The sequence below is a fragment of the Salvia hispanica genome, chromosome 2 (genome assembly GCF_029641045.1).
Source record: "Salvia hispanica isolate PSC_SH4W2 chromosome 2, Shi_PSC_v1, whole genome shotgun sequence".
Classification (NCBI taxonomy): Eukaryota; Viridiplantae; Streptophyta; class Magnoliopsida; order Lamiales; family Lamiaceae; genus Salvia; species Salvia hispanica.
Genome location: NC_142693.1, coordinates 7,274,453 through 7,291,195, shown reverse-complemented (window position 1 = coordinate 7,291,195; position 16,743 = coordinate 7,274,453). Strand labels below are relative to the sequence as shown.

General features: G+C 37.9%; 2 protein-coding genes across 3 annotated transcripts; one reads left to right on the top strand and one right to left on the bottom strand.

Moving 5' to 3' along the window:
• The first annotated feature begins 4,289 nt into the window (after positions 1-4,289).
• LOC125201712 (zinc finger A20 and AN1 domain-containing stress-associated protein 5-like) lies at positions 4,290-5,245 on the top strand. Its single transcript, XM_048099936.2, has one exon. It carries the CDS (start codon positions 4,410-4,412, stop codon positions 4,941-4,943), a length of 534 nt encoding a protein of 177 aa, XP_047955893.1. The 5' UTR covers positions 4,290-4,409; the 3' UTR covers positions 4,944-5,245.
• Positions 5,246-6,437: 1,192 nt separating this feature from the next.
• LOC125204832 (SWIB/MDM2 and Plus-3 and GYF domain-containing protein) lies at positions 6,438-14,181 on the bottom strand. 2 transcript variants are annotated; one of them, XM_048103576.2, is made up of 9 exons: positions 13,973-14,181; positions 12,268-13,032; positions 11,274-11,386; positions 10,734-10,793; positions 10,058-10,108; positions 9,099-9,169; positions 8,262-8,470; positions 7,792-8,013; positions 6,438-7,093 (listed from the first exon to the last, which is right to left on the bottom strand). In XM_048103576.2, exons 2-9 carry the CDS (start codon positions 12,902-12,904, stop codon positions 6,651-6,653), a joined length of 1,806 nt encoding a protein of 601 aa, XP_047959533.1. In that variant the 5' UTR covers positions 12,905-13,032; positions 13,973-14,181; the 3' UTR covers positions 6,438-6,650. The 2 variants fall into 2 exon arrangements, with proteins under 2 accessions (XP_047959533.1, XP_088922342.1); XM_089066216.1 differs by having other exon boundaries at positions 12,631-13,032.
• Positions 14,182-16,743: the final 2,562 nt, after the last annotated feature.

Sequence of the window (16,743 nt, the reverse complement as noted above, 5' to 3'; positions counted from 1 at the left end):
TGAAAGGTTGTAGGATGTTGCATTGCTAATACTCATGTATAAGATGCATAATAAATAAATGGCAATTTAAAGCTGCATACTTCAAAGATACCATGGCATGGTCGATTAGGAAGATTTGAACATGCGCTTTTTTAGTATCATCTTCCAATAATCTAATGATTAGATGTCATGCGATGAAGTAATTGGATGGGAAGCTTTATAATGCAAAAATGGACAATTGATGAACATCAACTAATGTCCATCAAATCAAATTATTGGTCGTGATCATTTACACCAGTAATCTATGTTTTTTAGGATTGTTTTGCGCCAAAACAAGGTTTGTGGGTGCGATATAATCAAGTACAAACTCAATATGTTGTACAGACTTCAAACAATGATCCGGACTGTTAGAAAATGTAAACAAATGACAAAATAGTGTCAAGAAAAAATGTCAACGGTTGACACTTTGTTGACATCAAAATCTTGAAAGTTTATAATGAGTTGATATTGTGTTGATATTGTGTTGGCATATTTTTTTGATATATATTTGTCATCTGTTGACATTTTCTAACGTTCCAGATTATAGTTTAGAGTATGTATAATATTTAGAGTTTGAATTTTATTCTTGCCCAGCAGAACCAGTGTATTAAAACATATGATAAAAAAGTTATTTTTATGACATTAGCACCGCAATTCTATGGATAGCATTGGATTTTAACAATATTTGCCCATTGATTTCCCTGTACAATAATACTAATATCTTGAATATGCTCTTTTCTACCTCTATAATTAACCCTTCTTTTCACTGTATATGACTAAGGAAGAAATGATATGGAACGTGATCTTAAAGCTTTTTATACTTTTGAATGTTTGACTTTGATTTCAGTGGTAACAATTGCTCACAGGGTTAAACAAAGCCATGTTCATAAACTAAATTAAGTTGACTCTTTCATGATTTGTTGATCTTTGTTGACTTCACACGCCCCCTCCAACTTGAAAACCATCTAACAACTTGATTATATTATATGGAAATCACTTACTTATCCACATAATTATAAAAGTGTTATAAATACTTATCACATATTTACACGGGTTTTTTTAACAGTTTTGTACTTGCGCAATATGTAGAGTTAAAAATGTAGTACTACTATATACTCCGTCCGTCCAAAAAAAATAGATTATTTTTGTCATTTTGGGACGTCCACAAAAAATAGATCACTTTCTAAAAATGGAAAGTTTATCTCTTTATTTTTTTCCCACTTTTTCTTCCCTCTCTCATACTTTACTCACTTTTTCTCCCTATCTCTCTTACTTTAACTACATTTTCTCCTCCTCTCTCTTACTTTACCAATTTTATATTAAAACTCGTGCCGAACAACAATAGATCTATTGTTTGTGGACGGAGGAAGTATTTAGATTTCAAAAAGTTATTTTAAGTACTCCCTCCGTCCCGGCTAAGATGACACATTGCTTAGCCGACACGAGGTTTTAGGAGTTATTGGTTAAAGTGTTTAATTGGAGAGAGAGATGGTGGGTGTAAGTATTAAAGTAGAGAGATAAAGAAAGATGGATATTTTAATAGGAGTGAGAAAAAATTGTTGAGTGTATTAATTGGAGAGAGAAAGTTACCAAAAAAGGAAATGTGTCATCTTAGTTGGGACAAACTAAAAAGGAAAACGTGTCATCTTAAGTGGGACGGAGGGAGTAGTTGGTAGTAACCTATAGTATTCCGTCCGTCCAATAGTAGATATCATACTTTCCTTTTAGTATGTCCCACAAAAGATATTACATTTCTTTTTTATGAAAAAAGTTCCCTCTCACATTAATATAAATATATTATTTCCTTTTTAGTATGTCCCACAAAAGATATCACATTTCTTTTTATGGAAAAAACTCTCTCTCACATTAATATAAATATATTATTTTCTCTCTCCGTCTATCACACAAAACAACATCTCTTAAAATCCCATATCATTTCACAAGTGTGTCATCTACTGTGGGACGGAGATTACTAAAGAAATTAAACATTTATAGTAAGAACTAGTATTATTCATGTGATTTCACCAATACTCACGAGTTTTTAACACTAAAAATTCATTCCATTTACATTTAATATTTCTTCATTGTTATTTTTATAGTTTTAGGCGTGTTTAACACCGTGCTTCGGAGTTTGAACACATCTGCTTGTGCTTAATGCACGACTGTGCACGTGATTCCATGATACTCCCTCCGTCCCATAAAAGTTGGGACAAAACTTTTGGGCACAGATATTAAGAATTTATATTAAATAAATAAGAGAGAAAAAAAAATAGAAAAGATAAGAGAGAGTAAAGTAAATGATGGAATAAAGTAAGAGTGATTAGATATTTTGTCTTTTATTAAAAAAAGAAATGACTCAACTTTATTGGGACGGACAAAAAAGGAATACGACTCAACTTTTATGGGACGGAGGGAGTAAAAGACTAATAAACAACCAACGAATAAGCTATTAATTAGAAAACACAAATTCCAAGAAAAATACACAATTGGATTAGAAATGAAGAAAATGAAAAGGGAATGGTTTAACAAATAAAAACAATAAAAATAAATATAGATGTGTACTATTTCCTCCCTACGTCCCATATTACTCTCTCCGTCCGTGAAATATTATTCAGTCCATTTTGATCCGTCCATAAAAAGTTGTTCACTTTGCTTCCTTTTTTTTTTTGGTGAATAGGCCACACTTTCCACTAACTATTTACACTCACATTCTATTGTAAAATTAATAATATGAAACTTCATCCCACTAACTTTTTCAACTCATTTTTCTTTGTATTTTTTTAAAACCTATGTCAAGTTAAACTTGGACAATATTTCATAAACGGAGGGAGTAATAGAGTCATTTTACTAATTTGAGAAATTTCAAGTTAATTAAATCATTTATATTTTTTAATAAAAAATAATCATCTTTTTTATTTTATTTTCTGTTTATATCCTTTACTTTATTCACTCTTCATTTAGGGCATTAGAAATGGGGGCCGATTTCCAGAGCCGATGGATCAGCCCCTCAATTGCCTTCCATGGGTCACCATTGTGGGAGAGGAGCCCATCTCCCTTCCCCTTTGCCTCCGGCCTTCCGCCGATAAATCGGCCAAGCCGATGCCCCTATTGGCTCCCTATCGGCCCGCGATAGGGGCATCGGCTTCAATTAATAAAAAATAGAAAGTTTAAAAAATAGAAAGTTTAAAGTAGAACTAGAACCCACGCACAAGACTTCGGCGCCCACATAAATTAAACTACCCATAGAAAGTCCAGTGGGGACCACGGAGGGTTTGTGATCGCCTACGCCTGACGGCAGCATCACCAGTTACGCCCTAGCTTCCATCGACACCACGTGTGAAATCAGCTCCCAGTGGGGCCAGTTGAGAAGAGGTCAGCAGGTCTCACCCTGAACCAATGACAAGATGCCACATCGGAGCGGACCTGAAACAGAGGCCACGCGCTCTCGAGTAGCGCGTCCGCACACGGAGCGAGAGTGGTGAAAGCGACATGAATGAAAAGGAACGAGGCGGTCAGAGTGGGCGGCTGAAAGCTGGAGCTGAGACAACGCCTTTTGCTTTGGCTTTTCCTTCTTATTTTTATATTCATTATTTCGCTCTTATCAAATTTGTTCCCACTTTCCCAATACTGTAATTCTCTGTTTTGCCCCTCTTGTTATCATGACGACCAAAATCAATTTATTTTTTAGTTTTTTCATTACTATTCTTAGGAAAGAGCCAATACTTTTTAGCTGTTTGCTTAATTTCTACTCCTTGTCCCGCCTAAATGCAATTATCACGGTGTAATTTGGTTTAACACAAGTAGGAATTCATGTGATTATCAATCAATTTAAATTTAACAACTCTCTCTTAGAAAAAGAGATCATCAAACTAAAATAAATATTTCCGCATATAATTGATTAGGAACCAATAATCGAACTACTTTTTTGATTAAAGGAGTGGGACAATTATTGAAAGGAATAACAAATAGAAAGTGAATATTTGTGATTGAATTGGATAATCCAAAGTATCCGAACAAGTCAGATTAAAAAAAATAATGACCATAATTAATTAAAATAAGAATTACTTTTCCCACACCAAACAATTAAAAAAATAAAAATATCTCCATATGCAGTGAATAACACGTCAGAGCTAATCTAAAAAAACCCCTACCCAAAAACCCACCGCAAATCCACAAAAAGCGAGGAGGGCATTACCGTCATTTCGGCAGCCAGAAATTGCCAGATACGCGTCTCTATGCGGCCATTTACCGACCTCTCGCCCCCTTCAAATCCCACCTCTTCCCTTCTCTCAAACCCAACCCACTTCTCTCTCTCTCTACAAATCAACGCCAACATTTCTGCACGAAATCATTCGTTTTTGTGCTTTCAGGTTTCAATTTTTGAGTCAATAATGGCGCAGAGGACGGAGAAGGAGGAGACCGAGTTCAAGGTCGTGCCTGAGACCATCTCCCTGTGCGTCAAGTGCGGCGTCGCCGGCAACTCCGCGGCGAATAATCTCTGTCAGAAGTGTTTCAACGCCGCCACAACGGCGGTTTCCACCTCCTCGGCCACCGCAGCCGCCTCATCGCCGGTCGGTGCTGCGGCGAAGCCGTTGAATCACGTTTTGTTGGAGAAATCCTTCAGATCTAGCTCGTCTAGCCTGTCTCTGCCGGAGAGGAGGCTCGCATCGGCGGGGACGAGCCGAGATCTGAAAAAGGAGGCCGCCGTAGCTGCGGTTCCGATGAAGAGAGAAGTTAATCGGTGCTCCGGCTGCCGGAGGAAGGTAGGTCTCACCGGATTCAGATGCCGATGCGGCGACCTTTTCTGCGCCGATCATCGATACTCCGATCGCCACGACTGCAGCTACGATTACAAATCCGCCGGCCGGGAAGCCATCGCGAGGGAGAATCCGGTGGTCAAAGCCGCGAAAATCGTCAAAATATGAAACGAAGGGAAAAAGTCAACCAAATATGCATCCTCGGCCGGGCGCGTAGTCAAATTCGCCATATCTTCAGCCTATGAAGATCGATGCTCCGGCTATGTTGTAGCTCTTCCGGTGAAGGAGTCGCCGGAAGGATTAGCGGAACGATGGGAAATCCGACGTCTACTTTTCGTTTTTTAAATTACAAAAAATTAAAAACGGAAATTACTGTCAAAAATTTATGTTGAATTTGTAAGTGTGTTTGTATGGCGATTAATTATTTGTTTCCGTTATTATAATATATGAAGGGAAAGATTGGAATCAAATTATATTTACATAAAAAGTTGTGATATTGTGAAGTTTTGGCAAGTTTGAGGATGGTGAGATGTCAGCAAAACATACTCTGTAATTAGACGGGCCCATTAATAATGCGTGCAAGTTGGATCGCGACAGTTTATGTCGACTTCTAACTATTCAAATTCAACATAGATACTCGTCTTGAATCATAGGAGTATCATTTTTTTTTTCATTTTGGTTCATTAGTAAATATAAATCAAAGTTCTATTAACTAATTTCGAACACATGTATCATTTAAAACTAATACTTCCACCGTTTTATTATAGCTGAGTTATTTTAGTACGTTTCATAATAATGGAATTATATTATTCTCTTTTTCATTTCTTACTTTTTTCTCGTGATACGATGCTAATTGTATCCTCGGCGATAGTTATAGATGATGGGGTGCGGTCCGTTCGCGGAAGGGAATTTCCATCGAGCAACCATTTCTCAAGAACCCAACTAAGGGTTTTTGAAGAAGAAAAGAAAATAACTTGCGATAAAAGAAAGGAATAAAATTAGGGAAATTTCTTCCGATGATCATTAATGATTTGAGAATCCCTATTTATAAGACTATGGACCTAGGGTTGGTTCGACTCTCTTATGCATCACGGAAAAAGAACCAACAAAGAAAACCCTCGACTCACTTAATTAAACTAATTGTTCGTAACAATTAAATAGTAGTGAAATAAGAAAATATCTAATAACAAAAAATAAGGATAAAGCAACTGACTCTCTCCCCTAATGCGACACGAAGTCACAATAGCGTGCCGGCGTTTTCACCTGTCGGCGCTGACACTGCTTCTTTTCCACCGTTATTCCTCGTTGCTCCTGCATGTTCGACTCCCTCGCCTTTCCTTGTTCGCTCTCTCTGCTATTGGCATTTGAGCTCTCCGTCTCGGCTCTTGGCTCGTCCTAACACTCTATACTCGTATCATTTTCCTTTACTTAACTCACTTAACACAATTTTTCTTTAATCACGTGCCAAAAAAAAACGCCTCTACTACCACGGAATGAAGGGAGTATATACAAGTGGTGGGACTCATTCAACTAACCTTTTTCCATCCAATGTTTTCTTAACATTTTTTAAAATCTGGAAGAAATAAAACTTCTATTCAAGAGTTTTAAAATCTGGAAGAAATGAAACTTCTATTCAAGAGCAGAGGAAGTAGCATCCAAAAATTAAAAAATATACTCACATTAATACTAGGAGTTAATACAGAAAAATGTTTAATTCAACTCAAATGTGAGTTCAGCCTCCCGGCGACCTATCTTGTCTGAACAAGAACAAATTTTATTGAGAAAAAGTAACAGAAACTGGCAGCCCTAAAACAGTTGTTTTTTCTTTCCATTTATCATTTTCTTTTGGAAAAAAAATTGGCTCTACAGACTACATCAATTTGGGAATGTCCGATGAAGAACGTCAACTAACAGAACTCCATCATCAGAGGTCTGACCACTTTTCCACACTACGAAATTTGATGGGAAGAAATTAGCATCATTCCAAATCTTCAACGAAGATAGTGAGAAAGGACCTTGAGTTATCCCTTGGGGATCAGTGTAGTGCCATTCAAATTCCTCTGGGTTTTCACCATTTATGCCTGCAACCTCTTGCTCTTGCACATCATCTTCTGAGTCGCCATCGCTTAACTCAATCACCGTAGTTGAACTTGCTGGTTGAGGGTTCTCTTCTCCAGAACATATTACCTGCGTCGCAGTATTGGTCTCAATGGGAGTAGTAAGTCGTTGCTCTGGCTCTTCCCGACCCTGAGGGTGCTGCATCTCGTTATTGCTGTCGTTAACCTTAGCAACCAGCACTCCTTGTTTGATGATATAAACTGATTGATCACATACGGAAGCATAGGTATTAGTGCATAACAAAACTGTGATAGCTGAATATAACCAGGGACTTAATTATTTGGATGGTGATTTGCCCAAATTAAGTATTAACAGAAATGCAGTAATTCACCAAAGTAGTGTTGCCATGTAGGAAAAGAGCAGATATGATGGGAAACTGTCAATATGCATCAAGAAATGCAGCAAGGAAATGACTGCTGGAGCGATATCAAGCGTTTGTGAGAAACCGCAGGATGAATTTGAAAGCACCTATGAACAGGCATTAACTAGGTCCATCCAATTAAATAATACTACTGGCAAACGAAAAAAGGCTTCTTCTGCTGTCCATACAGCATTAACATATGGTGACAGAATAATGGTGTCTGTCTCTTAGAACACTAGGAAAATGGCCCTAACGCTCGGAGAAAATCAGGAGAGACCAATGAGGACTTACGTTTTACGTGAAAGTGTTTTGGGTGCTCTAAGTCCCTATCAGTTTTAGAACACTGAACGAAAGGTGTTAATCATTTTAATTTGAATATCAATTGGACCTCAAGAAAAAGACACAAGCATGAAGCATTAGTCTGTTAGAATACTGAACGAAAGGTGTTAATCGTTTTAATTTGAATATCAATTGGACCTCAAGAAAAAGACACAAGCATGAAGCATTAGTCTGGAAAGTGATAAATACTAATTTTACCTTTTTTATCCTTGTGAGGGATGTCTGCAGCAGAATCAATGCCTCCATTCGGAACTTCGAGATCCTTGCGAGGGATGTCTGCAACCCAATTAATGCCTCCAATCTGAACTTCAAGATCCTTGAGGGGGATGTCGGCAACCCAATTAATGCCTCCATTCTGAACCTCGAGAGTACGTGAATCACTTAAATTAACTTTAGGTGGAGTGTCAATCTCTCCAGGCCCTAGAAATTGGTTTAAAACATAAAGTTCAATGAGCTCATAGACTACAGAGTTAATGGCTACTGATATTGTATGTGTTTACAGGCATGCTTAATGATTACATATGCTGCTGTGCTGAAGAAGACTTTTATGTATAATAAGTATATATACATCAGAGTTCACACGTCATGAAACATGCAACTTAGAATTGGATAATCCAGGTAACAATTCATAAGACCTATCGAGCAGAATTACAGACAAGACAGTGCACCTGCAGCCTCTGGACTGGAGATGTCAGAACGTTCCTTAATAGGAGTAATTTTTGGAGAGCAGGCCCCTAATTCTGCTTTTACGGAAGTAGCGGTTACCGTAGATTCGGGCTCTAAATCTGCAGCAACCACTTCAGGAATTTTTGACAATAATTTTTCTCGTTCAGATGGTTTCTGTAGCAATGTCCTTCTTTCTAGGTACTCGAACTTTGTAAATTCTAGAGGTTAAGGCAACAATGCTGCCCATCAAATGAATTGAAGAAACGAATAAATAAACAGCAAATGCAATATTACAAAACAAGTTCCAAAAAAGCTGCACTGTCTGAGTAAAACCTTGTTACAGAATATAGTAGATGTTCTGGATTGTTATACCATCTCAGATTAGTCCAAAGTTATTGAGGTGAAAATTGCACCAAGGGGAAAAAGTAAAACAGCATAAAAGATTAAACATGTTGATGTTCTACCAGAAACAAAACCAACAGACAGATGATCCACTGGAGCAATTTTAACATTACTTGCAAGATACAGACCAAACTTTAAGGGCCATTCGCACAACTAGACATGTTACAAGAACAGAATATATGCCATATGGGCTTTGAACAAAAAAAGTACTAGAAAACAAAATAATATCACCCCTTCTCCTAAACTTGAAGTTCAACTCCTTTATTAATCATTATTGATTGCCTTAAACTGATAATACGACAAAATAGACAATTATTGTCAACCATGGTTCTAAGCAGTAATTTGCTAAATGCAATTTAAAGACAAGGTAAATTTCCAAGATATTGAGTGCAGAAAAGCATTTTAGGACATGAAGAAGCAAGTAGATCAAAGGATATTCTCTTTGCCATCCTTTCTCATTGGCATGTTCAATACGCATTTGCAACAGAGAAATTTCTTTAGCAATCCACTGGAACCAAATAAAAAAGGATCAGGCACAGGTATCTTTCTTAAGTTACAAACTGTAAGAAAAGTAGTATGATAGGAATTATATGCACCATTAGCAGATAGTAATGTGAGGATGATATCACAATAATGTCCTAACCTTTCGATATGTAGTAAATTTGTAAAACACTAAAACATGAGTATTAAAAATATACAGAAAGTTCCTGTTCCTCAGTTAGAAATATTAGATGCTCAAATGTTTATTTTGAGAAATTTGATTAACTCATAATCTTTTAAACCCTCACTCATACATTATTCACAACAATAAATCCTATTGGAGTTAACTTAGCAAATTGGATTCTGAAATGAGAACCCCACCTGAACCACTCAAAACACAAAGAATGGATTCATGCTATCAAGGTGCAGAAATGTACAGGGAACCATTGAAGCATAGGAAATAAACATAATTTTCACCATGACCTTCTCCAAAATAGATGGCCATGGACTTCCATGTGGGTCAGGAAAATGGTTCCTAAACGGGTGTATTTGTAATTTTTATGTGAACACAATAGTTTAAAATAAAAGGTAGAAAAGTACAGATTATTCAGGTCAGCAAGATCCCACAATGAAAATAGTGGACAAAGAATATCTTTAGTAAGTGTATGTCATCAACAATTCCAAACAAACATAAATAAGGTAGTCCCAATCGTAGGTATCTACCACAAACTGCATTTTTAGTTATATAGTTAACAATGGCACAGCATAAATACAACACAGGCATACATCCTAAGATCACAAACATAAAGAAAACACATGATGTGTAGAACTTATACTACTTGAGAGTGAGTTGAATAATATAGACAATGGTAAAAATGCTAAGACAAGGAAGAAAAAGTAAAGTAGCAGATCTTACATTATTTGTTATATCAACATGAAGTGCTTGGGCCTTCAATTGAACTTCATCCTGCAGTTACGCAGGTAAAATTTATTTAAAAATTGTGAGGTAAGAGTTAGAGACTATAAGAACATACTATTGTTCACCCTAGCATGAAGAGAGAGAGAGAATCAGTGACAGAATTAGTAGTTAGCTCCAGTGTCCAGATAGAGCATTTAGTAAGGTAAATGCGAATGGTGACTTTAAATGAGTACAAAAAGTTCCTTCACAATTATAACAGCAGTAGCTGTAGCTGATAGTATCCTAAGGGCCAGATTAATGAATTTCTGACTATAATCACTATTATAAATAAAATCTATGTAGTTCCAAACATAAACGTAAAACAACAGAATCATTACAATCAACAATTGTAGACAATATAATTGCAGCCAATTTCTACTATTGCATACATTTTCCCAGATCAATCTCAAATTTTCTTCTGCTTTTCGGCATATAATAGGTAAGAAAAGATGGAAAGTATGAGATGCCAATTATTGGGAGTGGAATTTGATCAAAATATCTTTTTAATCTCCCCAGTTTCAGAATTTGTGGTTGAAGTAAAAAGTTTCTTGTAATCAAAACAGCGTAACAGTACCCATAAATAAAAATGTAGCTCACTAGCAAACAAAAGTTTGTTTTTAGTCAAAATTCTTACAACGGTAAGCCTATTAAGTGAGCCAGCTTTAATCCTGTCACAAACATCATCAACTTCTTCCTGAAATTAAGAAACAAGGATGAGACAATTCACAAATGACAAAAAGCTGAATACAAGATAAATTCAAGTGAGAGTTCATATCATGATAGTACATGGATTCACATTAGTAAACTAAGTGCAATTATATGATATCTGAATCTCTGTCATAGCAATAAGTTCCTCCATCAATACCTTTTGAGTTAGGAAGCAAGACATAACAAGGGGGTAACATATATAGATATACTACACGTAAACTTACAGCATCTAGCAGAAAATTTCCAGCATAAGAGTGAGACACCCAAGTACTTACTAGTGGAGGGAGCTTGGTGTTTGAGAAGATTCAGTATATAACAGGCAAGAGTAAGACGATTTCCATGTTAACCAACTTTGGATACCATAACAGCATATGATATGATTTTTTGATAATCTCACCAGTGCTACAACACTCATCCAACCTAGCCTACACCATCTCTAAACAGTTCAGGGTTTAGAGAAACTTACCTTAGTAAAGTTATCATCTGAGAGCATGGAAATGGTGACATCCTTAAAGAAGTTTGAAACTCTTAGGCGTATTTCAATATCAGCATCACCAGTGCCAGAAATCTTCTCTATTCCTGTGAAATAACAATGTTAGTTAAGCAACTGACAATAATAAACACAACATGACCCATATATGCATGAAAGCAAATGGAGAATGACATGACAAGGAGATCAGTAAAAGTAGGCCAATCAAGCATTTCAAAAGTGAGAGCCATTCAGAAATGTTACATGCCCCATATGCAAGGGAACTAGAAAGAATTTATATTTCAGTCTGAAACTCCAGCCATTTCATAAGAGATGGCCAGTCAAGTAACTTGGATGGCATGAGCATGCGACCAGAAAGTATAAGATTGAACTCTCCCAATGTCGACTAGGCATAATAACACAGTGATTGCCAAAAAAGTATTGATAAAAGTAGCAACTGAAATCTTGGACCAACCAAACTAAATAAATCAGAAAGCCAACTTAAATTTCGCAGGAAAAACCGTCCCAACATTTCCTACTCACTAATTAAAAAAATTAAAACCTCTGCACATTTTTAAGTAGGTAAGTCAAATTTAAAATAAAAAGTATACAAGCCCCAAGCATTCTCTAACAGAAACTCTGAAGTGGTGAAATAGCTGGTTCAGAACTCAGATCCAAAGTGTAACTCATGGATAAGGTATTTCCCAGTAGAATTAATGATCTACTATCTTACTTTATTTTTCGCAACATTTTTCCTTCCGCATTGGAAGATAAGGAACAAACACTAACAACAGAGGCTGACAGCAATATGATTTGAGTTACTACCAATATTCTTCAACCATGCAACCTTATTCAGGTATATTCAAAAGAGAATCTGACAAGTCCAACTGCTTACAAGGTACCTTTGGGCAAAGTAGCTAAGTTGAAATAATAGAAATTGGCATCACTAACGTGGCTTAGAATAGTAAAATATACATAGACAGTTAATCACCTGTAACTTTTTGAAGCTGGAAGCGATTCTTTTGATAAATGTCATTAGGGTCAGATTTCATCCTAACAAAGCTCCCCAGTATTTTAAATTCAAAGCTTTCAGGAAACTTGAGAAGGTCTAGAATTACACTTTTCTTTAAATAAATAAGTTTGATATTTTCAGGAGTAACAGCAGCATAGCAGCTTTTAGGGGTCTTAAAGACCTTCTTCCTCTGACTAATAGGAATCTTTTGAAATTCCACCAATTTTTTTTCTGCATAATCTTCATCTGAGCTGTCAAGAGACTCATCATCGGAGTCGTGGTTTTCAGCAAAATGCTCTTCCAGCATATCAAATACTTTTATCCGCGACATAGTTTTCTTACCAAAGAGAGCGTAAAGTCTCTCATCACAAAGGACTTTTTTCTTCTTTTCTGCACTCCTAAGACCATTATCATTTATGTACTTGTTGATGAATGCTGCCACCTCCTGTCGTGAGTGCTTTTCGCTTGTATCCTTACCAATTGCTTCTAGAAATTCAATTAAAGGCCTAGAACCCCATCCAATAAACTCGATTTTTCTTTTCCCAACTCTCCTCTTCCTTTTCGTGGAAACAGGTGACTGTAAACTGGAATCTTCCACCCAAAAGGTGTCTTTCATACTGTTGCAACAACTGAAGAAAACAAAAGCTTCTAGGGTGGAGCAGCAAGGTTTATGGCATGCAAAAAAATTCGCTATGCACAAGGTGCTTCGTTTAGTCAGCTAGAAAGACTCGAGCGCTTCACGTTCTGTCACAATAAATAAAACTCGAATTAAAATTCATTTAGCCGATCACTGAAAATAACTGGTCTTGCCAAGCAAGTTCATATAATGACAATATAGATATGACAAGGCAATGCTTTTCCAGATATAGTGAGAAGCCCTACTGGACATGGCAAGAAAGATCAGGACAGTGCTTGAGCATTTATCAGATAATCGTATTTTTGTTTCTCACAAGGTGAAAAGAAAGATGTGAAATTTCTATTATAGTCAGTCAGATACTGCAGCATCATTCACAATGATAAGAAAAACTCCCAATAATTTCAGAAGAAGTGGAAAACAAAGGCAGGGTGTTCAAAGTCACACCCATAAAGCACAATAAACATATCCTTGCTTTAAGCGAGACCAGGCAAGAACGTATCTTCCGTGTACTAAAATTTACAATCTGTCAATGAAATACAAATCATTGTATGGTGCCACACAATGTGCATAATGCATGTATACATGATCTATCAAAAGTATCATTGACAACTAATATAACTCACTGTCTGTACGCCACCGTAGATCGATTTAAAAGTTATACTGAATTTAGCATTTAATAAATGTGGCTTGATTGTTCCATATGATTTCACCTGTATTGATTGGAGAAGCACAATATGAAACAATAGTGCATGCAAAACTTCATGATTTATTCAGCCAATGCAATCACCAACTGAATTGCAAATGTCATTTCCAGTAGCATTTGTGCAACATACCAATCTCAAATTCCGTTATCATTCTGCTTCTCAACAGTAGACCTTTGTGCTTCTACGATGAATGCATATTTAATTTCAAAAAATGAAAAACTGAACTTTCACTTAAAAATTTACAACGATAACTGGAAATCAAACTCAATGAAATGCTGCTCAAAGATTCAAGTTGAGCTACTGTGATTGGGTGAAACGCTATAAAATTAAAATTAGGACTTACATTGATTTTTTATTTGGGGGTGGACTCTAATCGAACAATTAACGGTAGAAACGGTGGGCAATGAGTCAGTGCAGTGGGATGAGACGGTGGCCGGAGCCGAAAGTAAGAATATTCAGGAAATCATTTGGTTTATTGTTACCGGAATTGGCAAACCCAGACTTATTTTCATGGGACACTGAACAAGACGCATGTTATTTAGGAGTCTTTTCTTTTTATTTTATGCTTTTTTTCTTTTTCTGTATAATATTCGTATTATATTTTATACTAACTTTTTCAAAGAAATCAAACTAAGTGGAGATTTCTCTAAATATGGGTGATTCCTTATTTACAGCGTTTGATTCTATATATGTTTGCAGATTTGTTTTTCAGGATTGTATCCCCGAAAAGTAATTTGATTACTCAATTTTCAAAATCTAGTGGTTTTTTATTTTTATTTTTAATTAATTTGAAAAAATAATCAGAATCTTGAAAAAAAAGGTAGTAGTATTATAATTTTTCAGGATCTTATTTCTCAGATTTTCTAGGTATTGTTTTTATCAGTTTTAGAATTATTAGGGATAAATTTTACTCCCTTTGCCCAGTAAAAGGAGTCATATTTGAATATTAGGCATGTTTTTAAAACCATAATAAAAATTGGATTGAATAAATTAGTGAAATATGAGTTCTACTCATATTTACTAGTGTTACAATAAAATGTGAGTGAAATAAATTGATGGAATGTGGACTCTACTTACCATTTATGGTAAAAGTGAAATATGACTCTTATTGGGAGAAGTGTCATCTACAATGGGGCGGAGGATAGTCCGGACGATGCATCCTCCGCCCCTTCGTCCACCACTGTAGCATCGCGGACGATGGCTTCTCCATCGTCCGCGCCCAATCTATCCTCTGCGGACGATACGCATCCTCCGTCGCATTGTCCGCGGTATCGTCCGCCCCACTATGGGCAACGCGGACGATACCGCGGACGGTAGAACGCATTTTTGTTTTTTTTATTTTTTTAAATTTTCACCACACACTACATCACATTTTTCACTCCATTTTCACTTCATCCACTAATCCACGCTCTCTATTTCAAACAAAACAAATCCCGGAGATTACCCAAGTCGGAAATATTCGGTGGTAGTGGTGCATGGTGGCCGAGTACAGAAGCCGATGAATACCATCCCTTCGACTCAAACACCTAGTGCGATCCCGATTTCAGCACGGACTCGTACCGGCTGTCTGACATGGAGCCTTCTCCCACCCGCGCACCCACCTTACCCCGCGGCCACTCCTCCGCCGCCGCAGCCTCGGGCTCCGCCACCAAGAAGAAGCGGTCCAAGGCAAGAGCCCAGAAGTTGCCGCTTCCGACGCTGAATGAAGAGTTCGCCCCGGGGAGGACGAACTACCAGCCGGAAGAATCCATCGTCTTGACGAGGTGTTGGATTGCTATTTCAGAGGATCCGGTGTTCGCCAACAACCAGAAGATATGTGCGTATTGGAAGCGCATCGCTGAAAAATACAGCGAGGCCAAGCCGCCGACCGCCTACAAGCGCCAAAGGGAGCCGCTCCACAAGCACTAGGAACAAATAAAGAAGCAGGTCAATTTGTTCGCGGCGGAGTATGACAAGTGCTTGAGGGAGCAGGGCAGCGGCGAGAGTCTGACGGATGTGCGCAACAAAGCGGTTGCGTCGTACATGTCATTGTACGGCGATTTCAAGCACTTCCAGTCCTGACTCCTCTTGAAGGAAAAGCAGAAGTTCGTTGGAGGTATGCTGCCCCAATCGGCGGCGGCGGCGGCGGCGGAGAGGGCGAAGCACACCTTCGCCGGTGATTATACGAGCAGCGACAGCGGCGCAACCCCAATGGACCTCAACCATCCGGTGTACGAGGATGAGAGTTCCAGCACACCGATGTCCTCCTGGCGTCCCGCTGGCGTCAAGGCTGCCAAGGGCAAGGGCAAGGCGAAGGCGACATCCTCACAGGCCATGCCGCCGGCCCCGACCACGACCACGACCCCAGCCCCGTCTTTGGCTGCGGGACATGCCTACACGGAGTTGGTGGTCTCCGCCAACTTTAGGACGTTGTTGGACACACACAACGCCCTCGGGTAGACGAACGACCCTGCTCAAGTCGCATACCTCCAAGATATGATCGGCGGCCTCAGCCGCAAGTTGAGAATGCTTTAGACTAGCCTCTAGCCTCTTTATCTGTAGTGCACTTGTTTTTTATTTCAACTTTGTAACTTTTTTTAATTAAGTAAATGTAGAATTTGCCTTAATTGTGGTGCTTTTTATTTATTTATTTTTATTGATATATTTGCAAACATAAATTAAATACAAAATAGAAGTAAAAACTATAGGGCGGACTATATGGCGGGCTATAGTCCGCCCCATTGCAAGTGGAATGGTAGGAGGATAGAATGATGATGTGGCGGAGCATAGGGCAGGTATTAGTCCGTTCTATCATCCGCCCTATAGGACGGAGGATAGACCACTCGATGCATCCTCCACCCTATCCTCCGCCACTGTAGGTGGGCGGAGGATGCTCCTTCTATCCTCCACGGATGATGAACCATTTTTGCATCCTCCGGCCTATCCTCCGCCCCATTGCGGGGGCTAAGGAGGATATGTCTGGACGATGCACACTTTTTCATCTATTTTTTTAATTTCTTCTATTTATATCACTACATTTTTACTTCATTTCAATGAGTCATCATGATTTGGACAAACTAAAAAAGGGAAGTGAATCATCTTTAGCGGGACGACTGTGGTACTTAATTATAAATA